This window comes from Scaptodrosophila lebanonensis, unplaced genomic scaffold (assembly GCF_003285725.1).
Source record: "Scaptodrosophila lebanonensis strain 11010-0011.00,11010-0021.00 unplaced genomic scaffold, SlebRS2 tig00000161-arrow-arrow-pilon, whole genome shotgun sequence".
Lineage (NCBI taxonomy): Eukaryota > Metazoa > Arthropoda > Insecta > Diptera > Drosophilidae > Scaptodrosophila > Scaptodrosophila lebanonensis.
Genome location: NW_022060597.1, coordinates 490454 through 518366, shown reverse-complemented (window position 1 = coordinate 518366; position 27913 = coordinate 490454). Strand labels below are relative to the sequence as shown.

The 27913-nt window shown below is 37.8% G+C and overlaps 2 protein-coding genes across 2 annotated transcripts; one reads left to right on the top strand and one right to left on the bottom strand.

Annotated features, from left to right (window-relative positions):
* The first annotated feature begins 30 nt into the window (after positions 1–30).
* LOC115629637 (box A-binding factor) lies at positions 31–2816 on the top strand. Its single transcript, XM_030526139.1, has 3 exons — positions 31–549; positions 664–1257; positions 1558–2816. Exons 1-3 carry the CDS (start codon positions 31–33, stop codon positions 2731–2733), a joined length of 2289 nt encoding a protein of 762 aa, XP_030381999.1. The 3' UTR covers positions 2734–2816.
* Positions 2817–11303: 8487 nt separating this feature from the next.
* LOC115629664 (autophagy protein 5) lies at positions 11304–27681 on the bottom strand. Its single transcript, XM_030526179.1, has 6 exons — positions 27492–27681; positions 27327–27426; positions 27111–27216; positions 26813–27038; positions 26134–26239; positions 11304–12288 (listed from the first exon to the last, which is right to left on the bottom strand). The coding sequence occupies exons 1-6, from the start codon at positions 27642–27644 to the stop codon at positions 12170–12172; spliced, it is 810 nt and encodes a 269-aa protein (XP_030382039.1). The 5' UTR covers positions 27645–27681; the 3' UTR covers positions 11304–12169.
* Positions 27682–27913: the final 232 nt, after the last annotated feature.

Sequence of the window (27913 nt, the reverse complement as noted above, 5' to 3'; positions counted from 1 at the left end):
ATTTTAAAACAATAAGAAATTCTATTTGAAATGGATACCAACAACGAACAAAGTTCGATAATCAACGGCGGCGGCAACAGCGGCAGCGCCAACGCGAACGCCAACGTCAGCGCCAACGCCAACGCCGCCGCTATGGCGCTCGGCTTTAATCAGCAAAAGCGCCGCCTGGTCGACGCACAACAACAACAACAACTGCAACAACAACAACAGCAAGAACAACAGCAACCACCACAACCACAGGCGCAATCGAAGGCCAAGGAAGCAAACAGCCAAAACGAAAGCAGCGCCGTCGTCAGTGGCGGCAATGGCGGCAGTCCAAAAATGGGCTCGCGCCGCATTTTTACGCCACAATTCAAGCTGCAGGTGCTCGAATCGTACCGGAACGATAACGATTGCAAAGGCAATCAGAGAGCCACTGCTCGCAAATACAACATCCATCGTCGCCAGATACAGAAGTGGCTGCAATGCGAGCAAAATTTGCGCTCCTCGGTGGCCAACAATCAGCATCAGACGACGGCCGGGGGAGCTGCAACAGCGGCGGCGGCAGCGGCAGCAGCAGCTGCAGCAGTTGGTGGTGCAGGCGGTGGCATTGGTGGTGGTGCAATGAAGCAGCATCAGTTCCATAATATGGCACTGCCGCATGCAGCGCATCATGCGGCACAGCACCACCACCACCATCATCATCATCATGTGGCAGCGGTTAATCGTTTGCTGACCAATGGCTTCGGGCACCACATGGCGCAACATCTGCATATGCCCGTGCCTGTGCCAATGCCGGCGGTGCATGCGCCACTGCCCTCGACGCTCAGCAATGGTGGGAATAGCAGCAACAACAACAATAATTGCGGCGGCGGCGGCAGCAGTGGTGTAGGCAGCACCACCGCCTCACCCAGAAGCGTTTTGGATGCCGCGAAAATAGCCGCTGCCGTTGCAGCCATTACCAGCAACAGCAGCTCATCGGTGGCAGCAGCCACCACAGTCACCACTGCAAACGCCACCGGTGCCACGGTGGCAGCCAATGCGTTGCCATACAGCTCCACGCTAGCACCTGTCCAAGTGCCAACTCCAGTGCCAACCTTAAGCGGCGCCAGTAGCCACATTCCGCCGCCACCGCCACCGCATGCGGCGTTAACGCATCCGCACCATCCGCACCACCCGCATCCACACCCCCACCAGCACTATGCCGCTGCCTATCATCATGCCGCCGCCGCTGCAGCCGCCGGCTATTTGCCACATCATCATGCAGCATTGCTGCAAGCACCACCACCACCGCCACCACAGCAGCAGCTGCAGCTATTGCCGCCACTCCTGGAGTGTGTCAACGGCAGTGGTGCGCGCAGCGGTCTACATGATGAGGACTACGAGCACGAGTTGCTGCAGGCCCGCCTCGAAACCACCGCCATGCCTGCGCCCATCGATCTGTCGCTCGGTGGCACGCGCCGCGCCCTCGAACTACAACAACAACAACAACAGCAGCAGCAGCAGCAGATGGAAGCAGCCGAGCCAGCGCCGCTGCGCGCCAAATCGAGCGCCATTGTGGATCTGACATATCGGAAGCGGAAGGTCAGCAGCAGCAGCACCACCGCCGCACCACACGCCACTCAGCTGTGGCCTGGCTACGCCAACGGCAATGGCGAGCAGCCGGACAAGATTAGCAAGCTGGAGGCGCTGCCGACGATCAAAAGCGAGCTCCTGGATGAGATTCAAGTGGATGCCAGTGGCGAGGATGTGGACGTTGATGTCGATGTGGATGTGATGGAGCATGAGGAGCACCATCAGCACCACAACCACAATCACAACCACCAGCAACAACAACAACAACAACAGCACAAAGTGCTGCCCTCGAAGCAGGTGAAATTATTTAAGCCATATCTGTTGGGTGATGCCGATGAGGACGAGGTTGATGCGAACGATGCCATTGAGGATGATGACGACGAGACGGCCGCCGATGCGGATGTGGACGATGAGGATGAGGCCTGCGCTCTCGAGCCACTGGACGAGGGCAACCACTCGTTAAATGGCAAAAAGCAGCGCAAGTTCAAGAAAAACAAACTCTGCGAACAACGGGAGCCCATCATTTGGAGCAATCATCCCACCTGTCGCCTCTCACCACACAGCTATCCAGATAATGATGGAGGTGGTGGTGGTGGTGGTGCTGGGAGTGGTGGTGCCGCTAGCTTTCAATCGCCAGTGGTTATGCAACTGTCGCAACGTGCCGGACCACAATTGCAGCCATTTCCCGTCGGGAGTCCTCACTTTCCCGGCAGCAGCAACAGCAGCAGTGGCGGCTCCAGCAAGGCATCCACACCACAAAGCGTGCTCAGCCCCTCGGCGCCGGCGCTCTCACCCACCGGCTTCTGTTGTCCCAAAGGCTCCCCAGTCTCCGGGTATGAGAGCAGCTCCTCCACCTACAGCGACACCGCCTCCTCCAGCTGTGCCGCCAGCTATAGCCTCAATCTGCATGCCGCCGTCTACAACAAGATCAGCCTAATCCATCACCAGCAACAGGAGCAGCTGCAGCAGCACCAGCTCTTGCAACAACATCAGCGCTCCACGCATCTGCAGCGCTGGTTGGATCAGGAGATGATCCAACAGCAGCAACAGCAGCAGCAACAACAACAACAACAGCAACAGCAACAGTTGGCGCTGGGCGCCAACGCTCGTCTAACGCCAACGACTGCAGTTGCCACGCCCCTAACAGCGGCCCAAGCGCCCATAACACTCGTAGCATAAACCTTTAACCCATTATGGGCCAATTAATTAGTTTACCTATCTTTATTATTTTTGCAATAGTTGAGCAGAGGGGGCGTTACAACAACAACAACAACAACAAATATTTCATATTTATTTTTAAATAATTTTTTTTTCGTCGTCGTCGTCGTCTATTGTTAAATTTAATTTAAAATTCTAGCTTTAAGTTGAAAAACAAAAAGAAACAAAAAAAAAAACAAACACTTCCAAAACATATCACACAACACCACACACACACCCACACACCCAAACACACACACACACCTAAATAAGTAAACAAATATGGATCTGTCATAAATGTAAAATCTATTTTAAATTCTACTTACACTTAAAATCATAATTCTCTAATTATAATTATACATTTTTTTTCAATAACTAATAGGAACAAATTAGTTTTAAAAAAAAACCCACACACAATATCATAATTTTTAAGGATTTTTTTTTCATAATTTTAGTTAATTTACTGATTGATTGATTGATTGCTTGATTTTGTTGCCAACCCCCAACAAATATTTGTAAATATTTAATTTTATAATAATGTGTATATACATACAAACATATATAGTATATATATCGTGAATGCGAACAACAACGATGCGGAAAATCAAATTTTTGATTATTTACATTTTTTTTCTTCAAAAGAATTTCTACGCTAAATTAAATTACAATAACAAGAACAACAAATTATCGCAACTGGCAACACTGAAAGCTAAGCATAGAAGAGCGAAAGATAGAGAGAGAGAGAGAGAGAGAGTTGGAGTGAGTTGGAGAGAGAATCAACAACAACAACAACAACAAAAAACTGATAAAATTCGATTTATTGTAAGAAAAAGCTTTAAAAACAAAACAAAAACAACAACAACAAAACTTACACACACACACACATAAAAATGCAATACGAGAGCAAAGAAACGCATTCTTGTGCGCAGTGTTGTGTGTTGGTGGGGGCGGGGGAGGGGGTTGAAGGCCGCGCATTGCATTATTGAATGAAGAAAGAGAAAAACAACAACAACAGCATAACTAATCAAATATGTAATTATTTTTTTGGAAATTGAAAATTCTTGTGATATAAAAACAAAATTGAATAAATTGTTAAAAACTGAAGCGTAAAGAATTATAGATATATATAAATATATATTATATATTTACAAATACATATACATACATATATACAACATATTTATATACAATGGAGTTTTTTTTTTTTTGGCAAAAATTTGCAACAAAAAATTTCTAAATATATATATATATAAAAAAAGAAGCAGTATTTTTATATATGAAAATTGATGAAAAAATAAAAAAAAAATTGATTATATTAACAGAAAAAAATTAAAAAATTGTGAAGTGTTTGTTTTCTTGCCAAAGGACTTCTATTACAGAGCAGAGGATTTTGCTGAATGTGCCTGAAAGTTAGCGAATATATATATGTACATATTTAGTGTTTAGATCAACAGAAGAAAGGTTCTAGAAAGGCCTACACATTCTTCAGATCTTAATCCAATCGAGAATCTGTGGTGCGATGTCAAGCGTTTATTCCTCATTTTTTCCAAAGGATATACAATTCTGTAAGCTCGATTTCTTCCAAGTCCTATTCATATTTGTCTAAAAGTTTTAATTTTAGGTATTTTCATAATATCTGTATTGTTTGGATCAGTTAGGACGCGTAGGAGACATATTCTCATATGACTGGAATTTGTTGTTATTTTTTTAGGATTTTCATGCAAACATAATTTGCCAAGCAACCAAAAAAAAAAAAGATCTTAAGTAGTATCTTTCAAGAGGAATTCATAAATTTTTTTTATTAAATTCAATTTATGTAACAAAACTCCTATTATTTTTGAGCGCACTTTTGAGAAAGTTTCTCAATATCAGAAAATAGTTATGTCACATATCCAGACTTCTTCTGAAAGTTAAGATTACCAAATTCTATAAGAACTTGTTTAAATATATCGAATTCTCGATCTAGTGTTTGTTAATGGCACTAGAGCCGTCATCATAGAATCTTTTCTCGAGCAGTGTCTGGAAATATATATCATCATACTTTTGAAATTTGGCTTTCTTATCATAGTTCAAGCTTTTCTAAATAAAAGATCAGAATTTAATTACGCTTCTCCCTGTAAGGATATAGCCCCCTTGGCTTAATAAGTTAAAAGTTTTGAAAAAATATGTCAAAAGAATATGCTATAAATTCTGGTAGAATTGCATCAAAAGTAGTTCATAAAGTTTGCTAAGAAACAGAATATCCAAGAACTGATTTTAGTGAGGATATACCGCTCGAACGAATATGCATTGGAAAATATATGTCAAAAATTGAAACTGTGTTGAAAAAACTGTTTGTTTTCTTAAGAATTAATATAGCTGTGATAACAAAGAAGGCGGAGAACCAGAGATAATATACCCAACCATATAAAGAATTATTAAGTGGTTTATTGGAATAAGAATGAAAGCTCTATAACTAAGTAGCTCAGTTCTGTGTTATAGTCTCATGGAGCAGTCAGAGATATAAGTTTATGCATGCTTAGTCTTAAAATATATAGAATCTACAGAAGAAGCAGATATAATGCAAACACTCAATTATAAAGTGCTTTATTTTTAAGATGGAAAGTCCAACAACTAGTTTTAGTTCCAAGCCCACGGAGCACTTAGAAATGTTAACTCTTACAGTTTCTGATATTTAGAATCTTCAGTAGAATATAAATTATAAATATATAAAGTGCTATAACTACTTAGTTTGGTTCATTTTGACGGAGCAGTAAGATAATATCAGAGATAATATTTGAATAATTAGAAACATTCTTATAGTGTCCTATCACTACTTAGTTTGGTTCTAAATGCCGTGAGTTTCATTTCGACGGATCAGTCAGATACATTTACTATACGTGTATACTATACGTATAATGCTTGCTTAGTCCTACAATTCCCGGTATTTAGAATATTCGGTAGAATCAGAGGTAATATTTGAATAAATATAAATATTATTATAGTGTCTTATAACTACTTAGTTTGGTTCTAAATGCCGTGAGTTTCATTTCGACGGATCAGTAAGATACATATATACTATAAGTATATATTATTACTCTTACAATTCCCGGCATTTAGAATCTTCAGTGGATCCAGAGATAATATTTGAATAATTAGAAACATTCATATAGTGTCCTATCACTACTTAGTTTGGTTCTAAATGCCGTGAGTTTCATTTCGACGGATCAGTCAGATACATATACTATACGTGTATACTATAAGTATAATGCATGCTTAGTCTTACAATTCCCGGTATTTAGAATCTATAGTAACTTTTTGGCAACGCACTACATTCTAGAAAGTATTAGGCAGGCATTTACCAGACATGATACTGTGCGTCTCTGCCAGAGCGTGTGTCATCTGTTTGGCCAACGCATGACGTGGACGAAGACAACAACGACAACGACTATAATGATGATGGTGATGATGATGATGATGATGATGATACAGGTACCAGTTCTATATCTATGCTCTCTGTTCATGTTCATCACCTACGACACATGTGTCGGGCATATGTGGGCCCCTCATCCCGTACCCTAATGCCTAATGTGTGCCTCCACGATCAGCGCCCAAACGCCAAACGCCTTCACGGCTGTTCGGTTCGGTTCGGTGTTGACGAGCTGGTCAATTCGCCTAAAAGATTTCGGTTTCGGTACTATGGTGGGTATGGTATGACTAAGCCGCAAATTCTATAATGGACGTATTTTTAAAACGTTTAAAAATAAAGTGCTCTCGTTTGCCAATGTGTGCGCCAATCACGAGCCAGAGCCGTAGAAACGGGCGAAGCCAGAGCCAGGGCGGCAACAGCAACAGCAACGACAGCGTGTGGGGCGATGGGTATGATAAGTAGTTGGTAGGGGCTTGGTCGGGTGGTAAGGGGCGGCGGTGGCGGTGGCAGTAGCGGTAGCGGCAGCGGCATAGTCATTGTGTTTTGCATTGTAAAAATTGTTTGTATACTCGTATGTGTGGCCAGCAGTTGTACGTGCGGACGGTACATACGTAAGTACGCCAAGTGCTACACAACATATACATACATATAGTATATATATATATATATATATATATATATATATATATATATATATATATATATATATATATATATATATATATATATATATATATAAAAACATAGCTACATACATATTTATATATGTACATATATATATATATATATATATATATATATATATATATATATATATATATATATATATATATATATATATAAAAACATAGCTACATACATATTTATATATGTACATATATATATATAGTATGTATTTTGCGTTATTGTCGTGGCTGCTGGTTATGCTTGCCAAAGAATTTTCGCGACATTTTCTCATTCGAACCGAACATGCGAGCCGCCACATTTTCATTATGCCCTACGTCGAAAAATAATAATTGCAATCTGTGGAAATTGGAGTTGTTTTTTCCTCTTCTTCTTCTCCTGCTTTTGGGGGGAAAATCCAACTCAAGTCATACAAGTAAGTCTAAAAACATATCTGGCACACTAATGAGCTCCAGATTCCAGCACTTCAATTTCATGATTTGAATGACCTTCGAATGTGTATAAAATTTTTTATTGAAATATTTGGTTTCAGCTGACAATTACCTAAAATATGGTATTTATATAATGGATTTATGGAAAATATATATATCTGGAAATACCAGCGATAAGAAATTATTGTTAACAATTTAGCACATTTGGTACGATTTGCAACTACAAGTAGTCTTTCAATTTTCGTGTATTACAAAGACAGTTAGTATATAACTTCTATAATCTAGAATATTTTTGAATAGGTGACTGACTAGTTATAACTTATCAATTGGTTTTTATGCTGACACATCAAATATATTATTTCTTTAATTTTTTTTAATTTCTTAAAATAATTTGTAAAGCCTAAGAATTATTCTCAGACAAGAAAGAAGAATATAAATAAACCATTTAAATTATCTGCTAATTTTTCAAAATTCTTATCTTTTAAACAAATTAATTCAATGTTGAACAATGCAGGAGTTATCGTACATTAATTCGAAAAAGTTAATAATCAATATACAAACGAATTAAATTGCGAGCAGGAATAATGTCTTTATTGGTATAATAAAATAATTTTAAATTTGTCTGTATAAATTGATTTCTAGTTTAAAAAAATAATAATACTGAAGCTGGATGTCAAATGCAGAGATCCGATTTTCTAATGATTAGCAATAGTTCAAATCCACAACACTTATTTTTCTATAGAGGTCTTCAGTGGTAAGATGAAAGAAGTTGCAACTATTTTTCCCCAAAAAAGGGTGAAATTACTATTGAGGCTATACAAAAAAGTAATAAATTTTAATTAAACATTTCGTAAAAGGTTCGACCGGTCTGAAAAATCAGTACTGTGTAGCCATATTTGTTGTTGGGTTGGCCTGTTTATTGGAATGCGAGGCCAATTTATCTGAGAAAGCCGAGACTAATATAGTTGACATTGTTGAATTAGCTTAAAATAGAGACAACCATTAGTTGTTACTTGAAATATAGTAACTAGCTTAAAGGGGATAATAGAGCAACCTAATGATCTTGGCCTGGCATTGTGTGATTCCATTGCCTAGCCTTGCAAAAGTTTGCATTCCATGTCTTAATTAATGTCAAATAATTGTTTGGGATATTTGGTCTAGAATAATAACAAGTTTTGGAATTTTTTAAATTTACCGAAAAATGTAATATTAACCCCAAAAAGAGGTTAAATTTTCTAAACTCTATGAACATTTTTTGAAAAACTAACCAAAAGTTGTGTATACTTAGAGCAATTTTGTGTTAGTGTTGTGTGTTTGGAAGAGGTTACATTTACTAACCACTATAAAAAAAATAATATTGTGTTAGCGCTTAGCGATTAATTTTCCCCCAAAAAGAGGTAAAATTTACTAACCACTATGGGGAAAACAAACAAAAGTTGTAATTACAATTGATATTTGCCCCAAAAAGACGTTAAATTTACTAAACACTATTGAGAAAAAGAAACTAAAGTTGTGATTTAAGTTAGTGTTAACCCCAAAAGGAGGTTTAATTTACTAACCTTTATGAACAGTTTTTGAAAAACCAACCAAAAGTTGTGTAAATTTATTGTACTTTGACGATTTTGTGCTAGTGATTTGTGATTGGAATTAGTATTCCCCCAAAAAAGATGTTAAATTTACTAAACACTATAAAAATTGTGATTACAATTAGTATTTCCCCAAAAAAGAGAGTAAATTTACTAATCAATCAGAAGTTATGTAAACTTGGAGCAATCAACGGTAGCGTGGTGTGGCGCCCGCCCATGTCCAACCATGGAGAATTTTTGCATGCCTGTATGCACCTTGTGTTTTGATTTGTACAAGTATTCATATTTCCATATTGGCGCGGTGGCGTGAATTCAAAGCCACCCTCGGTATCAAAGCGGCTCATCGTGAGGGTGAGGGCGATGCAGTTGCTAGGTTGTTGCTCGATTGTTGCGATTGCCCGGTTGTTCGGTTGCTGGGTGGGCTATGGCGTAATCGGTACTGTCCGGTTGGGCTGCAGGCCCGTGCAACTAGTTCAGGTGATAAAAATCTATGTGCATGCTCACAGCATACATACAAGCTTACTTAAATATACATACACCTATATATACATGTATGTATGTATGTATTGTACAACAGACGATAGATGATCTTTGCCAGTATACCTTTCTATAGTCGTATGGCTTGTGGCTTGCGAAGGAAGGAAGGGAGAGAGGGGTGGTGGGTGAAATTCGTTCGTTGCTGCCACACATTTATTTTTATTGGATTCTTTTGCTGCCGCATGCAATTGTTGTTTTCTGTACTTTTTGACTTTTTCATTCCACGTGACAAATTTCGTAGCGCCCCCCCGCATTCGTTGTCAGCGCCGTAACGTTCCGTTTTGTCGTTCCGCCTGCCAGCAGTTGATGTAACACTTTTGATTTGCATCATCGCACGAGCGGGCGATTACAAAGTAACCACCACCTCGTGCTTTTTCACGAGCTGCAGATGCAAGATCACTAAGTACGTACATATATATGTATATTCGTGTATGGTCGGTGTATATAGTATATTATGCATGGCTTTCTCGATGGGCCATTTAGTAGATAATTATTTGAAAAAGTGTTCCGATTCATTTTACGATATATTATAGCATTAGACATAATTCTCAGAAACGGACGACTATGTACATATTTTGATCGCAAGCAGTGCAAATAAGTATTGAATTATTTTCATTTCACATTTGTATAATCTTGGGTCATTGATTTCATATATTTCTATAACGGATGTCGATCACAGAGCGCATTGAATAACGGCATTATTTATGGTTAAATAAACTGATCGCACCTTTTTTGTAGCCTGCGATCACTGTTTATATAACCTTTTATCGGTGAACGCACTACTTACATAATCAATGACCACTTGCATTATCTGAGGTAACTGATTGCTCTATTTTTAAGTTTTTTTTGCAGTCACTGATCGCACACCTTTGAACATTTATCGCACCTTTTCGCCTTATCTAGGATTCCACTATGTATTTGAACATGTTTTGATAATCTTCATTCAATGTTTATGATCGTAATCACTAATCGCACCTATTTGAATTCAATCACTGATCGGGTTCTTTTGTGTAACTGATCTTACTATTTCTTTGTGATCACTGTTTGTAATATCAAGGCAACCGATCACTTTATTTCTATAATTTGCAGTGACTGATCGCACTATTATTACAACCTTTGTACACTGATCCAACTATTTGTATTTAAATTTAATCACTGTCCGTATCTTTACGCTTTATCAACGATCAGCGATCCCACCATTTGTAAATTTATGTATAAGCAATGGTAATCTTCATTCAGTGATCGCTGATATTTGAGTCATATTTAATCACTGATCTCATCTTTTTGTGTACTTTCGATTAGTAAATGCACTCGTTATATTATTCACCATCTGTTTGTATTATTTAAGGAAAGTAATCTATAACCTTTGATCACTTATCTAATCGCAGCAATTTGTATTTAATTCAATCACTGCTCGCAAATTTTGGTCTAACCTGCGTTTTATATTTTCTAATTTTTTATCGGTGATCGTAATCTTTGATTTGATGTAGTGTTTAATCACTGATCGCATCTATTTTATGCAAGTCTTTGAGCAATGATCGCACTACGTAGAATTTTTTTGATCACTCTGATCTAATTATTACTACAACCTTTGAAATCATTTAATCTTCGATCACTAATCACACCCACACATACATATAATCTCCAATCACTGATCATTATAAGTATAGTGCTTGTATAAAAGCAGCTCAATGTTCTCACAATTATTCTTATCTGGATGGAGGCATCAATGATCATCAAGTATATTGAACAATTATTTAAAAATAAAAATATTTACTTACTTTTTGTTAGTTTATACAAGTAGCTTAAACTTTTTTCCCGTCAATCAGAGGCAGATAATTCATCTGATCGATAGTTGAGGGGCTTAAGCTTTCGCTCGATCGATCATTTAGAAAGTTAATATCATACAGTGTTCAAAATGTATTTATTGCATTTGATTTTTTAATGTTTATTTTTAATTTCACTTAGTGCTAGTTAAGTAAACAAATTAATCATGATCAAATGGCGGCGATTGACTTCCCGTTTCTATTTTCAGCGAGCGCTGAAATGTTTCTTTGTCCCTCTATGTATATATACTATCTGTATATGCATGTATAGATATATTGTGGGCTAGTCTTTCGCCCTGTGGCCATTATGATAATCGATTATCTTATTATATATACATATGTATATATGCTATATATACGTATATCGTACAAAAGGAGCAATCCAAATTTCACAACACGAATTATTGTGTAAGGTTGCATTATCTTGACAACGGACACGAATCGCACGGGGCCCAATCAACCCACTTCCAGAATGCATGATACATAAAAATATTGATAAGCATGGGTATAAGTATGGGCATAGGTATGGGTATAAGTATGGGTATACAAGTAGGTATGGGTACGGGTATGGCATGGGCTGAGCATGGGGGTGCCTGGCGCTTTAAATAGCTCGCCGGGTTGCCGGCTGTCGTATAATAATAATGCTTTCACAAATACGTTAACTTGATCGATGAAATGTTAAGCAAATCTTATACTTGGTATTTTCTAGCTGCAATGGTATTTAGGTATAAATATGGCTCGTCTACAATATAGGATCCAAGACTTTTGAACTCGTCGCTTAGGTCGTACGCGTCGTTTGTAGAACCAAGTTTAAATGCTAGATCGAGCTATATTGCACAAACTTATGTGGTATATTATTTTACATGCATTAAAAAAAATACAATATTTATAATAATAATTACATGTAGTAAATCGGTCACTGGCCACTCGGTCACCTTCTTGCAATTACACATTCTTATATTCAATCGATAAATGCAGAAAATTGTCCGGATAGCTCATATGCTCGGACATCCATTGGAGTTGCGTTTCTTCGTGCAGATCAATCCCATGGGTTCGAATTCCCACTGAAAGGGAACAAATGTAGAAATGAGATTTTATATACTTGTATATATATATATATTTTTTTTTTCCTGTTTAATCAAACATTGAAGCCGTGCATTCAGATTAGCACCTTAACAATACATTTTTACAAATATAAAATAGCCCAACTTCGAGCACTTCCGCGCGCGGATTAATAAGTTAGTGGTGGCTTATGGTTATCTAAGTGTTTTGAAAAAACAGGAGTCCTCTTGCAAGCAAACTGCGGTGACTCAGAAGCCTGTCACTGTATCTACTTGTATGCCTTCCAATCGGCTCCTCCACGGTGAACAGGTTTATTAAAATTATATTTATATATGGTTCCACCTATATACATACTATATGGCATAAGCCAAGTTTTAAATGCATCACCAATTTTTCCCCACCTTTCAGGTTCAAATGCTCCTCTGCGCTCACTTACGGCATTAAAAACAAATTTTTGAACCCTTTTTATCCCTTTTGGAGTACAAAGTTTTTGAAGCCACTTCTTAGTACGCACTTACACCATGAAAGGAAAGGAATCGCGTCTAATTTTTGAAGCCCTTTATCCCTTTTGGAGTACAAAGTTTTTAAAACTACTTCTTGACACCACGAAAGGAAAGGACTTGCGTCCAAATATTAGCTTCCTAGCTGTAAGCATTTCGACAGTGCTTTGATGATTACTGGCATTTCCATAAAATATTGAATGGTGTTGGTTTTGTAATCGTTCTTAGAGTACAAAATTGGATGAAAAAAACACATACTAACTTTCGAGCCCTTTTCCCAACTTTCAAGTTTGAAATTTACAAAAACTACTTTTTAAAGCTCACTTATGCCATGAAAGGCTTTTTCTTTTTTGAATCAGACCTCACAAAAACGGCAAAGAATTTTTTTCTTGTTCTCATTGTTCGAGCCCGCAAACCAAGTTTCAACTTATTTGGGTGAAAACTGCACAAGCGCCAAATTTTAATTCTCTTTTCACCCTTTTGGGGCTCGAATTTCTTAACATCGCTAACCATATAGGAAAAGGACCCATCAGTTGGGCTGTGTTTTGATTATCAGGACACTCTGCTTTGTATAGTATATAAGTAGGGTGTTGCCTTCGTGAGTGGCCAACAATTTTGTGAATTACTATGATGTTTTAACAAATCGTTTCTAATTTTCGATATCAGTATCGTGCATTGAATTGTTGAATGACATGGTTAAATAAGCACTTAAATAATGTATTCACTTGTTTCATAATAAGTTAATTAATCATGCCATTTTATTTTCGCTTTGGAAAGTGCCGACAAGTGCGGTGATGTGAACGATATACTCGTATACTTGTATAATATTAGCCAGATTGGTTTTTGTAGCGAAAAACTGATATATGAATGGATATAATGGGAGGCTTCCTTCTCAATTCACCCATAAATAGGTGTACTATGCTTTGACAAATCTAAACTGTGTGTTGACTATTGAATTATTATTATAATGGTCTTTTCATTTAATTTCTCTTCTCGTGATTGCTATTTATTTTGGCGATATCATGTGGTGAGAATTTCGTCATTTATAATTATAGCTTGCGAATTGTAATTATAGATTGTCGAAGTGGCGTGCACAAATGTTTAATTGGGCCCAGCATATACAGGCTAGAGTAGAGTAGTGGTGCGCGTTTTTATGGGTTAGCTTCACACACACGCACACACAGATATATATTAAATATAACACAATCTGATAGTGATTGATTACATACCTATCCACTACAAGCCACAAACGACAAGCAACACACAGGGTGAATCGGGTGACTGTCAGATAAGATTTGTGCAACGAGTCGAGTTCAAGTAGGACGCATACGTATTAAATGTACGATACGACAATTCCATTTGATTCGATCGGATTTAATACAAGCACACACATACTCGCATATAGCAGCTGATAGGGTGGCCCACAAAAGGGGGGTTACTCATTGGCTCATACTTGTAGGTACTAGTACAAGCAATATCGCTGGCACACAGCACTATCGTTCCCAAGTCACGAGTTTAATGACCAAGCATGGCGCTAACCAAGAGCTGACGTCCAAGATTTTTATTTTATGGTCAGAAATGGTCAAAAGCAGAAAATAAATTTCAAGGTATAAAGGTATAGTAAACGTATATAAAGACAATAGCCACACACAGTGGAAATTAAAAGAAATTGAAGTATTTTTCTAATAAAAAAACTATTTTCAAATGTTGCCGTAAAATAAGTTTAAAGAAATACCTAGTAATTAAAGATTGAAGTAATCAAAGATTGAATTCGATCTAAAAATTTATTGAATTGGTCTTTTTATGAATTTTTAATAACTTCTTTTTCTAACATAACTTAACAATAAAATCATCATCAACAGAACTTTTTCAAAATAGGAGCACAGAATTCTTATTTTTGGAAAAAATGGGCTCATTTTGTTAAATGGATAAACGAGTACATATTTTAACATTTATCCTTCAGAATGGATGGTACAAGCGTTTTCAATAGCTTCCCCATCTTATAGCGCTCTCCGAAAAGGAAATCAGACAAATATGGTTAGTGATTGCGATTTATTGTCAACAAATTCACACACAACTTTGGACCAACTTTCTGCTTCTTCACAGAATATGATGTTGAATATTGTTGATTATGGAAAATTATGAAAATACTATGAATATTTTGAGTATTATCTGAATATTTCATTTAGTTCTCTTCAATGCCTAGTCAATAAATCAATAAATTTTTAGCGTTATATGTCTATTGAAAAATATAAGAGATATATTTATTTAATAGATCAACAAATAGTGTTGTCGGTATGGATTTCTGATATTAAGCTATAATTTAAACTTAAGAAAATTTGAATGCCTCCAAAAAAGCTATACAATAATGTCTATTATGTCCCGATTTACAGCCATATGTTGTAAGAGACATTATCGATCTAAACAATTTAAAAAAAAAAAGAGCTATCAAGAAGAAGTAAGCCAGAAAGAGAAAGGGCTACATAAAATGTTTCCCAGTTATAGCATCTGATTAGTGAACACCATTGAGCAATATCTTTTTTAAATCTAGAAATTAGTTCAATCCTAATTAGCAATATGTTTATTGACTTTGTTAGAATGTTGAATGCAAAATAAAACTGGATTTTAATCTAAAATATGTTCAGACTTGGAATTATATTGATATTGGATAAGATCTTTAAATGGAAAGTAAAACATATTTCTATACATTGGATATTTTGAGTATGATATGAGTAATGAAGTGATTTGAAATAAAAATTTAAATATAAATTTCACTTCTAAAAATATTTCAATGAAACTTAAATTAAATTAAATTACGTAAAGACTTACATGCTTTCCCATAAAGAGTTATGTACACAAAATATATTAAGGTTGTTTATCATAGTATTAGGAATCTTTTGCGTTAGTATTTCGATTTCGACCATTCCTGACTCGACTCGACTTAACTTAAATTACGTAAAGACTTACATGCTTTCCCATAAAGAGTTATTTACAAAAAACCTATTAAGGTTGTTTATCATAATATTAGGGATATTTTGCGTTAGTATTTCGATGTCGAGCATTCCTGACTCGCCAGTTTCGTCAACCAATTCAGTTGTATGCATACAACTACTTGTATGATCAATTGAATCAAAAATATGAATACGATCTGAGTTTTGTAGGAGCGCTGTCCAATAATTTGAACAAACAATTTTCAATGGAATCGATGGCTGAACGACAAGCAACGACCCTATTTGTATTTGTGGGGTAAATGTGACCATTTACACGTATGCCATTATTGCAACAACAACAACAACAACAAAGGGGCTCTCAAGTATTACCACAACAACAACAAGAGGAGGAGGAGGAGGAATTGCATGTTGAAGCACTCGATGCAGAGTGGCGCCAAACAGTCTGAAAATTTATTGATCCCATTTTTATTATCGACGCCGCAAACGACGTTCAATGTCCGACAAATAGCTTTGTAGTATACATGTGTGTATAGGGTATATAGCTGAGAGACGACCGATGAGCGCGACGACAGCGCCACCCCAACCCACCCCATAATCAACGCACGACTCACGAAGCACGAAGCACGACACACACACGACGATGTCGATGATGACGCGGACGCTGACCAACGATTCATTTCCATTCGCATTCAAAATCGGAGGCATAGCTCATGCCTAAAAATAAATTGTCACAACGAGTGGCGTACGAATCTGATAAGAAAGTCAATCATCATAATAATTTAAAGAGATTGTATTCTATAAACCAATATAACTACAGATACGTATGTACACTCGTATATGAATTGATCATTTTTTTATTTTTTTTTTTTTCGCAGCAATTCTACGTATAAAATGTGGGCTAAATACCAATATTTTGGACTACCACAGTCCGAAGGTAATACCCAATGCCCAATACATGGGCATATGTGCGCTATGACATAATTAAAGAGCTGTTCGATTAAGCAATTTCGTTAAGGATTTGCTTCTTATCAGAATAATAATTATTATTATTTGTTCTCTCCCTCGACTTTGAAGGTTCATTTTGCAAATTTTGCTGTTCCATTCAGTTTTTAGAGCTACTCGGTGTGTATATATGTATATGTATAGTCAGTATATAATGTTTTTACTACTCTTCCTCTTTTTTTTTTTTTTTTGCAAATTTACGGCTACCAGTTCAGTGACGCCATTAAAACTGCTAATCAATTGTTTTTTCCTGCCACTCTTTTGTTGTTGCGCTTCCAATTTTGTTTTGACGCAGCAACTATGTATAACCAAAAAAAAAAAAAAAAAAATTAAATATATTTATTAAAAAAGTAATAACTTATAGCAACGGCTGTGTTGACAAAAAACCGCCGACTTGGCAGTTTGGAGAGTGCAGCAAACTTGTTGCCAACGCCCATACCCGTGCCCTTTCCCTGCCTTCCCATCCACAGACCCTACTTTGTCTTGTCTTGACATCAAAGTGTTTGTCAGTTAGAGACGTCAATTGATGGGCGCTACGAACTGAACATCCGTAAGGTTCAGGGGAGCAGCAATTGAAATATAGTAAATGATGAATGCATCATGTCATTACAAACCCAAAGAAATGCTAATAATTTGTTAGGTTCTTGCTTTAAGAAGTTTCCCTTGATAGTTAATACTTGAGATCTAATAATCTCCATTTGTCGTTTGTGCTTTCCTTATAGTCGTTAATACCAGTACATCTAATTCTGTTTTTACACGGTCTTTTTTTACACGATTTTGATATAACACGGTTTGAACATTAAAAAATTGCATAAATATATATTTAGAGATAAGGAACCAACCATCTATTTTTGCATATGATCAATCTTTTTTTGCACGGTTGTTTCTGGAACCAATCCATTTATAGTTAGAACTTTTTTTTCATCGAATGTCAATACAAACTATGCCGCGTGCGTCTTAAAAACTTTTCCTCTATCTCAGCCTTCTTTGGAGCAGTTTCTTCAATGGAATATTCTTTGACTTCAACTTTTTTTCCAGCAGTCCTTCCGTTTGCATGTTCGACTATATGAACCACGAGATCTCTGGAAGTATAACACCTAGAGAGACCAAACTTGGATCAATGAACCATTAATGGTCATATATTGCTTGGAATTTTGATGAAATTGCTCCAAACAAGCCTTTGTTCGTGCAGAAGTGTAATCAGCGGGGTATCTTAAAAAACAAAACTCGTCGATTATTTTGTGAACCATTTGTCAAGTGGACGTCCCGAAAGGTATTCATGACTTGCGGATTTGCGGCCACCTATAAACTTATTTAGCAAATTATAAACGTTGGATTAGATACGCTGTAAACAGGGATTTTCTTTTCTTACCTTTCTTTTCAAATAGATATGTAAGAATACTGTACTGTACTTATCAATCTATTGATAGATCGTATTTATATGCAATTTCTTAGATTTTGTACGGGCGTTTTAAATTTGTAACATGCTTCCATTAGAGTTGTCTAATTTTGAGGCTTTAGGGACTTAACCAACGACCCTTACATCTTTAGTAAGCTTTCAGTGATTCAAAAATCTGTAGATCATTTTCCAGTGGTACTATTCGGAACTTACAGAATAGAATTCCTTTCAGAAGACTGCAAGGGTCGGCTTGAGATGACACCTAAGCTTCTCTAAAATGTACCTTAGGCATGATTTTTTTAAAAGTGAAAAACGAATTAAGGACTGCGTAATTATTAAGGTTTCTAGAACTCTCCACAACGTTTAAATTACAACAAACTTCTCTTATCAGTATATACGTACATACATATGTACAAACAACACTATTAGTAAATGCTACTCATTCAGATCAGCCTGGGGGCTTTCTGTTGGCCTCGTTGCTATCGAAGGAGTTCGCAGAATTTCTCGAATATCGTACATATACGAGTACTATGCGTATGTACATATGGACTCGTATATATACATACATATGTACTTGGGAACATAAAAGATAAGTAGCTGAGAATCGTATTAGTATTCTGCAATTGTTTTTCGCTTGATTGCATTATGAGTTTAAATATTTTGGAATTATGAGTACTCGTACGTTTCACGTATGTTCTTAGGTCGGATTTGTTTTCCCAGCTGTGTGCTTCAGAGCTTTTTTTTTTTCAACTTTCCCCTCATGGACTATGGCAGGCCTTCATGCTACTCAATAGAAACATATTCTGCGAATATCAGACTTGGTATTGCTTCAATGAAGCTCCATAATTGCTGCTAAGAAAAAATATCACAAACGTGTTTAAAAACATGCCTATAAGTTAATTGGCCATTCAAGTTTTTCGCTTCCGAAGAGAGAGCAAGGGCGGTTCTTCTGCTCAATCGGAAGGAGGGACTATTACTTGATAAGTTTTGAAACCATTTTTTTTTTGGACAAAGAAAGCAGGATTAAGTCTAAAAAGATTCTTCGTAGACGAGCATGTAATGAGCACAGATTCTTCATCGATAATAAATATTAAAATAGGTTTTCCTTATTCTCATTTCTGAAAATTTGTTGATAAACGGCATCTTACAGACTGTATTTGCAGCCCAATGCTTGGTTTGGGACTTGCGCATTCTTAGGAATAATCAGTAGTTAGTTATAATTTTGATTAGAATGATATGCACCTTAACTGCAGAAAATGAATTGTTTGCCCAAGACAGGGCAGGACAAAAACGGTTTTATTAGCATAAAAATGATTAGGTTATTTTATTATTTTTTGGATGACAAGAGAAATTTATATAAATTTATAATCAAAAAAGAAACGAGGAAGCTCATAGAATGGGAATTGCACTTAGCAGCTTACTATATATCAGGACTTTCAAATTTGCAATGTATGGAACAGGCAAAATCAGACGAGTCAGTTGCTATGCACTGAGCATTTAAATGCTCTGTTCGACTGTATGAACCTTTAGATTTCTGCAAATACAACAGCTAGGGACACCAAACTTGGCATTTACATTTGTCTTATACATACGCAGATTAAGTTTAAAGCAAACCATAACACCACTTATAGATGCATAGTTGCGAATGGTGCAAAAATAACTCATTATAGAACAATTTCTTGCTCAAATCGATATCGTACACTATACACCTAATTCTGGTTTTACACGGTGTTTCCAGAAAGTCGTGTAAAAAAAGACATTGATCATTTGTTATTTTGAATCGTGCTAAATGGAATAAAGTTGTGTATATATCAAATTTTTTATTTTAAAACCCATGTTAAATCAAAGCATTTCAGTACACTATATTTTATAACAATTAAAGGCAAGATCGGTACAAAAATAAATCTTAGAAAATGTTTTTTTTTTTTTTTTTTTTTTAAATACTGTTTGCAATATTGTAACACATTTAAGCATTTTTCGAATTTTTATAACCTGAAGCATTTTGGAAAGCATTATCAAAATCGGTTAACTATATCTTGCAATAGCCATAGGAAGGATTGATGCTGAATATGATAACCAATTGCCTATTATCATATCATACCCAATTAGGACCTTTGTTTTCCAGCTTAGAGACCTAATTTAGTTTTAACGATATTCCTTAAAGCTATATTGAAAAGAGAATATACGATCCTGCAGTTCCTTGAAGACTCTGCTATTTAAATATTGGGCGTGGCACATATACAGGCACACACAGCTGTAGTGACAGGAGGGCTTGGGGGCTAAATAAATGTGTATTGTTTGTCTGATTGAAGAAATGCAAACGAAAATGTGTCGAAATAGGACTACTAAGTAAATGCAAAGGTGGGAAATGCAAAGTGGCGGGCGAGAGGTGATAGAGAGGAGCAAAGCAAGGCAATGTAAAGCAAAGCAAAGAAAACGGCAACATTTAGTGACCAAATGGTGTGTGGCCATAAAAGATCTAAGGGCAGCAGCAAGAACAACAACAACAACAACAATGGCAATGGCAAGTGATAAACACACACTAACACACACACACAATACATACACATGCGTGTGTGTGTGAAGGTGCGATTTCCGCGCAGTGGCGACGGCGGCGAGTGGAGGTGTAAATACAAATAAGCGGAGGTGATATCTCAGAACTTCCTTTTCACACTTTTCAGAGCACCCTACACAAACAGCATAAATACACACGCGCACACACACACACACACACACACACACAAGCAGCCAATTGCCTTGTATAAGTGAGTGTACACCTCTCTCTGTGTGTGTGTGTGTGTGTACAGCATTCAAAAAGCCAGAACGCAAGTGCTTGCTGCTTCTGCTTCTACTTCAGCTGCTGCTTCTGCCAACGTCGATGCTCGTTGCTTGCTCTGCTGACGCTGACGATGATGATGACGTTGGGCCAGCGGCGCGCTGCTTTCCGGTGAACAGATCCGCCGCCACAGCCGGCGGCAAATCATGAAAGCGTCTGAGCTGCGCCGCCGCCGCCGCCGTCGCAACAGAATAAAAAAATATATATAAGGCGAGAGGGAAGAAACAAAAAAAATGGAAAAAAAATACCAGCGCCTGCGGCCGAAGAAATGAGTTTTCTTTATTTTTGATGCATCTTAGATTCTGTTGACGTCGACGTCGTCGTCGTCGTTGCTGCTGGTGCTGCAACAACAACAACAACAGCATCATTATGTTTGTTGGCTGGCTGGTTGGTTTTTTTGATTTCTTGGAATATCGCCATCTACTTTGAACCTTCCTTCTCACATCATGGCCCGACACTGCATTGTATATTTGAATTTCATTTCAATTTCAATTTAAATACCATTTTCTATGAAAATGCACGCACTACAAAATGTTACCGCTGTCTACCCCTCCCTCCCTCCCTCCCTCCCTGCTGCTGCTCCTCTCACACCCTCCCTCCCCCCTCACACTTCCCTTTCTTCAATCCATGTCCAAGAATTTTTTCAAACGTATGTTTGAATGCATTTTGTACTCCTTCGCATAGTTCGTGTGTGTGTGAGTGTGTGTGTGTGTGTGTGTGCGCCCCCAATAAGTCGATCGCGACGTTGCAAGTTGACGTTACTTGCAACTTAGGAGTTGCAATCCGAATGCGATTCCAGTGCGAAAGACGAGCTGCCATATGAGGCGGCCGGCAGGGCCATAAAAAATACACAATATTCCGGAAAGGAGTTGGTCATGCATGCCCAAGAGCTTGATTGTTTTTGTTTTCATTGTTGTTGTTTTTTCACTCATCTACTCTCGCCCAGCGCACCACCCCTTCGCTCCCCCCCCTCACCCCATCAGTACTCCTACATTTCACACTTAGCGGCAATTCATGGAAATCTGAACTCATTTATCGAACGATTTGCATTAAATGGCGAAAACTCCCAAACGACCAGCGAAAAGTTTTCCATTTCCCATGCTATATAGAGTAGGGTATTACCGCAGCTGAATAGTTTGAGGGGCTTGTAATATCAGACATTTATATCATTTTCATTATAGACAGTAATTTGGGGGCAGTAAGGATCACTAAAGTCCAGAGCTTTTATAATTTAAGGGGCTCGGAATATCGGACAATTATATAACTTTCATTATAGACAGTAATTTGGGAGCAGTAAGGACCACTAAGGACCAAAGCTTTTATGAGAGCGAACTCCTGAAGCTATCCTCAAAATAGCAACAAGTCCTTTAACCGTTGTTAAAAAGCAATCCCTATTTAATAAAATTTGAAAAAGGTGTAAAAATAGGTCTTACAGTTCGGCTTCTCTGATTTCAATCGAGAAACTGCGGCTTTCATCTTCGGAATAGATTTTGTTGTAAGTACCGCTAATTATTTTGTATTGTAAACTTCATCCTTTCAGGTTACAAATGTGAACCTAGGGTTATCCTAAAGAATAGTCGCTATACAAAAAATGACATCAATTAAAATTTCTTACGTAATTTGTCGAAGCAATCGATTTAGTCTTTGCAGTTTTTCTGGAATGTTGTCTTCATGTCAAATTTGAAATATAGTTTTAAATTTAAATTCCATTCAGATTTTAGAAAGCGAAAGAATGGATCAAGCTTTTTCCAAATCTATTCTTTGACATTATTTAAAAAAAAGGAGAAGAGAACTTAAATCAATATAGAATTTTAAGAATTATTGTAATTGTAATATCGGTTGCTTTTAGCGAATTCTTTGATAAGTAATATTGATCATAAATGGATGTATTTTCGACCTATACGTTCTACTTAAATTCGTCTCTTTAGGCAACAGACCTCGAAATAATTTACTCGAAAATATAATACGTTGAATTTGAGGATAGACGAGAAGTTGAATTTCAAAGTATAATCAATGTAGTGGTAAGAGCTAGACTTTAACCTTAAGCGGATCCAAAAATGGTGAAAGTGGTTTCTGCTATTTCCTAAGTAAACGCAAACGCCTTAGGTACTTCACGGTACGCATATTGCTTTTCAGCGAGGATCTAATGAAGCACTTAATGGCTACTATAGTTTACACTATATGTACAATTAAATTTTTCAATTTAATATAGTTCCTGGCTTTTACTCTAAATATATGTTCAAGTGTTTCTAAAATCGTGTTAAAACCCATGTGATGTTGACGAATACCCATTACTTTTTAAGGAGACTTTTATAAAATATTCAATGGTTATAGTTGTACACAGTTTTGGGTGAGTTAGGCTCGTTATTGAATGTAGTTTGGTACGATACTTTTAGGACCACATGTGAGCTCTGAAAAAAAAAATTATGGAACCGGCAAATTTTCAAATCATCTATGATGATAAGTGGTGCAAAAACCCTAGGAATCGCAAAGTTATTCTTCAATCATTCAATGGTTTTATTTACTGGCTGTTAAGAAAATTTCAGTTGGCAGTGTTTGACAGATGCTTGCCAATAAAATGAAGGAAACATTTAGCAGAGCTCTGCAGTTCCTCGCTAGGGATTTCAAGGCATGTCCATTACTTTTCAGGGCGTGTTTAATCAAATATTCAATGGGTATAATTCAGAATAGTTCCATTAAGTTTTGAGCTGACAGTATTAGAAACTCTAATTATAAAGTTTGGAACATTTAGCAGACGCCAAAATACTTTTCAATGAGGGTATAATCAAAAGCATTGAAGGGCTTTAGTTTTGGACAGTTTTGGGTGAGTCAGGCTGATTATAGAATGTAGTTTAGAACTTTACATTTCGAATAAAAAAATGTATGGAATCTAAAAAATCGAAATCATTTACGTGGCACGCTAACTACTTTCCAAGGCGTGTCTAATCAAACATTCAAGGGCTATAGTTTTGAACACTTTGGGTTAGTCAGACTGATTATGAAATGTAGTTTAGAACCTAAAATTTCAGATCATAAAATGTACGGAATCTCAAAAATCAAAATCATTTACGTTGATAAGTGATGCTACGGATTTCAGAGCACACCCATTACTTTCGAAGGAGGGTCTAATCAAAAGCATTCAAGGGCTATAATTCCGAATAATTTCGGTGCGCCAGAATCGTTATAAAATCTAGTTTGGCACGATCCATTTAAGCCCGCCGTGTTAGGTTAAGCTGAGTACGGCGTGATCTTGGGCAGTGTTGTTTTTTTTTCTATATGTGTATTATAAATGTCTGGTATGGATATTGTATGGATATTTTTTTTAGGCGGCGCAGGCGAGCGCATCAAATGAGGCATCAAGGACAGTGAGGACGATGGCAATTTGGTGTGACCTTTTGGAAAATACGTGTTGCTGTTGCAGTATGGCAAGTATCCATAGTTTTTCTAACGGCCGTTTCGGATCGGTTCGGCGTTTCGAAGGCAATACTTGTACATACTCGTACATATGTGTGTGCATCTCTCACCTTTCAAATGGGAAATTCCTTGGTTTGTACGAAAACGGCGCGTAAGCATGCAAATAAAAATTTCACACCTTTGCGCATGTGCTGCGCACATCTTTGTGGGTCGGTGCGCATCTGGGAAAATCCCAACTGTTGCCAACCTGCTGTACAAACATATGCGCACTGTTTGAGGACAACAGGACGGACCATGGGCATGACTGTGCTGACAAAAGATAGAGAGAGAGAGAGAGAGAGAGGGAGAGGGAGGGAGACAGAGAGGGAGCAACAGGCGCTTGTCAATGAAGCTGAGGCTCTGAAGAGACAGAGAGAGGTACGACCCAGCCGAGTGGTTCCTAAAAATTCTTCACAAGTAATTCGTAAATCCCAGCCGCAGGTATTTAGTTCCGCCTTTTGTCTATCTATGGAATTCCCAATGCTATTATTGCACCTAAGCCATCACCACTGGCTATACCAACAACGAGACCACCAGCCAACCACCCATTGCTTCTCGCCTGCTCTCTCTCTCTCTTTCTCTGTCTGTCTCCCTCTCTCTCTCTCTCTCGGTCGGTTTCTCTAGGCTGTTGCTGCGCCGGCGCCGCAGGTCAAAAGCAGAGACAGCAGCAAACTGGAGGAACCCAACAGTGCTGAGAGTACTTTGGTGCCTTTGCTTTCTGGCGATGAAAATCCAAACGTGCACGTTCTTTTCATTTACAATGTTTTTGTTTAATTTTTCATTCGTTTTGTTTTATTTTGTTTTGTCTAGGACGCGCCGCTTTCGGCAGCTGAATGGCCCGAAACACTTGGCCCGGTCGGTCGGTCGGTCGGTCGGACGGTCGATCGGTCTCTTGGTCTGTCGGTTGGTTGTTCGATCCCGGGTGGCTCGATGGTGCGACCTGCCGGGGGCATTGTTCAATATAATTTCTTTTTTTGTTGTTGTATTGTATTGTTGTTATTTCTGCTTTTTTCTTCATTTTTCGGACTGACCAAACGACATTGATGAATTGAAGAATGATTGCTTGCCTCAAAAAGGGCCTGCAAGCGCTTAAACGAACCTCAGAGTCGCTGCGTCTGGGCCTGCCAGCCAGTCTGCTGCCCCTGGCAGGCCCAGAGCAGCGTAGAGTAGAGTAGCGGAGAGTAGTCCGATTCGCGTTTCGTCTGTGCTCGTCTGACAGCCTCGCGTTTCTGTTGTTGTGTTATTCAATAGAAACATAAATAAGTCAGAGAGCCGCATAGGCATGCACTTGCGTTGGACGGATAGATGGATGGATCGACGGACGGACGGACGGACAGGCGAGCAACCAGACTGACTGGCACCTTTTTTTTCTAATGAATGCAGTCAGCATGGCTGGCTGGCTGGCTGTCTAGTCTTCAGTGTATGGGTGTGTGCGTGTATTTTATATTTTTCATTTGGTCTGTCAGCGTTCGATTTCAGAGGATTTTTATGAAAAAAAGAAGGAAAACACACGCACAATTCGTGCTCCATAGCTCAGATGGATGATGGTTGGACTGAGGGTCTGTGGTAATTGATAACCGGAAAATCCGTTGCACCCACAATGGACAGTAGTAGTCTCTACCTACTCCCAAACCATAGTATGTATGGATATGTACATATAGTATAGAATCGAGAATATGGCACACACAGCTGGAAACTCAACTCACCCGCTTTGCGCACAGGTGTCGATAATTCGGCCATCAGGTCGGCAAGGTTCTTCTTTTGTCCACTCTCGCTTAGGGGGGAAATCAATTTTTGCGTATATGTAAAATCCTATTAAAAAGAAAAGATACACACAAAATCTGCATATTAGTGGGTTTAAAATATAACTAACTATCTCTTAATTGAAGGTAAGTATTTGAAGCCTCATAATAGGCAGCATCAATTGAAAGAATTGCATCGAAATTAAAGCAAATAAAAAACAAATCACTTTAAATAGTAGACATATGTATATTATTATTATACTATTAAAAAAGCTACTGTTTTTTTATATTTAAAGTAATTTGTTTCATGGACTCTTTTTATAAAAGGCGGCTATTCATTCGTAGGGTATTAGCATTTTTCAGATATTTTGCTTTAACTTTAATTAAAACTTAAGCTTTTGGCATTTAAAGGCAAAGTTATGTCAATGAATGCCTTTAAATGAACTTATTTTCAAATAACAAACACATCTTAGACTATTTTTATGATTAACTATAAAATGGAAATATAAATGCCTAATCTCGTTTGATCGAAAGATAGCTCAAAAAGAGGAAAGAAGGAAGAAGCCTTTTCCTATAAATTGAAAACTATATATTAGATTTATGCTACCCTTTCTTTTCCAGTTATCCCTTAATGCTTACGTACATCGTCATAATAAATTCGAATTGGAATGTTTTTAAACGACTCCTGATCGCTGTAGGGTTCCATGAGTCGCCTATTAACGGCCCAGAACTGATCAAATTTGTCATTGATTAGCCCTAACCAGAGCTGATTGTGATCTTTCTTCTGCATCGAGGATATCACTTGGCCTCTATGCTTTAGCACGTCGGCCTCCTTTAGGCAGGACATATAATGTGATTCGAGCAGTTCTCTGTAAAATGCAATAATAATCATAATATATTAGCAAAGTAATAACAAGTTACAAGCAATTTTTTGATCATACTTTGTGTTCAATTTCACCAAAGTCTCTTCGGGAAAATGGGAGAAGTGTATCGTGAGGCACCATGGCGCGGTGTCTCCTTCCGGATGCAACAAGTCAAAAAGCACGCCTGCAAAGCCAGTCGAGTGTTTATTTGCATTATTTAATACTTATTGAGCATGTGTGTATATATATACATATATGCATGTGAGTGTGTGTGTGTGTGTGTGTGGTGCTTACCAATTGGAAAATGTAGACGCAGGGGTGTGCCGTTAAAATCGAACCAGACAGCTCCCTCCTGATGCTCATTGGGTATATAAGGACTGAAATATTTTCGCACCTAAAACATAAAATGGACGAGCACTTTATTGATACTTTGTTCGCTTTATTCATCATGTTTACAACCTTATCAGTGACGAGAGGTAAGTAGCTTAGACGCGAGACCATCAGGTAGAAGGGTTCGGGCTTAAGGCCAACGATTTCATCGCCATCGGCTTGGAAGCAAATTGCAATTTGCCCCTCCCATATCATGCGCAACACTTCACGGTCATGGGCCATTTTCTTATATTTGGCTACTTTATTATTATTACTGATTATTCACAATACAAACAAACAGTCAACAAAAACCAAACGCGAGTTCCATAAACATATGGGCGGACAACAGATGATTGCGTGCCACAGCAGGCAGCATTGAGACGGCGGCAGCCAGTGTGTACACACATTGCTTGTCAAAAGCAGTTGAAAATGAATGGTGCATTAAATAAGAAGGGCTTTAACATTCAGTTTACATAAATATAAAGAGCTAAATAACCGAATAGTAATAATTG

What these genes read in the sequence shown, in the direction of transcription:
- LOC115629637 (XM_030526139.1), top strand. Translation starts at nt 31, where the DNA reads ATGGATACCAACAACGAACAAAGTTCGATAATCAACGGCGGCGGCAAC. An exon ending in CAACAGCGGCGGCGGCAGCG is followed by an intron (nt 550 to 663) that starts GCAGCAGCAGCT and finishes CATGCGGCACAG; the next exon opens with CACCACCACCACCATCATCA. An exon ending in ATCATGCAGCATTGCTGCAA is followed by an intron (nt 1,258 to 1,557) that starts GCACCACCACCA and finishes ACATATCGGAAG; the next exon opens with CGGAAGGTCAGCAGCAGCAG.
- LOC115629664 (XM_030526179.1), bottom strand. Translation starts at nt 27,644, where the DNA reads ATGGCCCATGACCGTGAAGTGTTGCGCATGATATGGGAGGGGCAAATT. An exon ending in GCGTCTACATTTTCCAATTG is followed by an intron (nt 27,217 to 27,326) that starts GTAAGCACCACA and finishes CTGGCTTTGCAG; the next exon opens with GCGTGCTTTTTGACTTGTTG. An exon ending in GACACCTGTGCGCAAAGCGG is followed by an intron (nt 12,289 to 26,133) that starts GTGAGTTGAGTT and finishes GTTCCCTTTCAG; the next exon opens with TGGGAATTCGAACCCATGGG.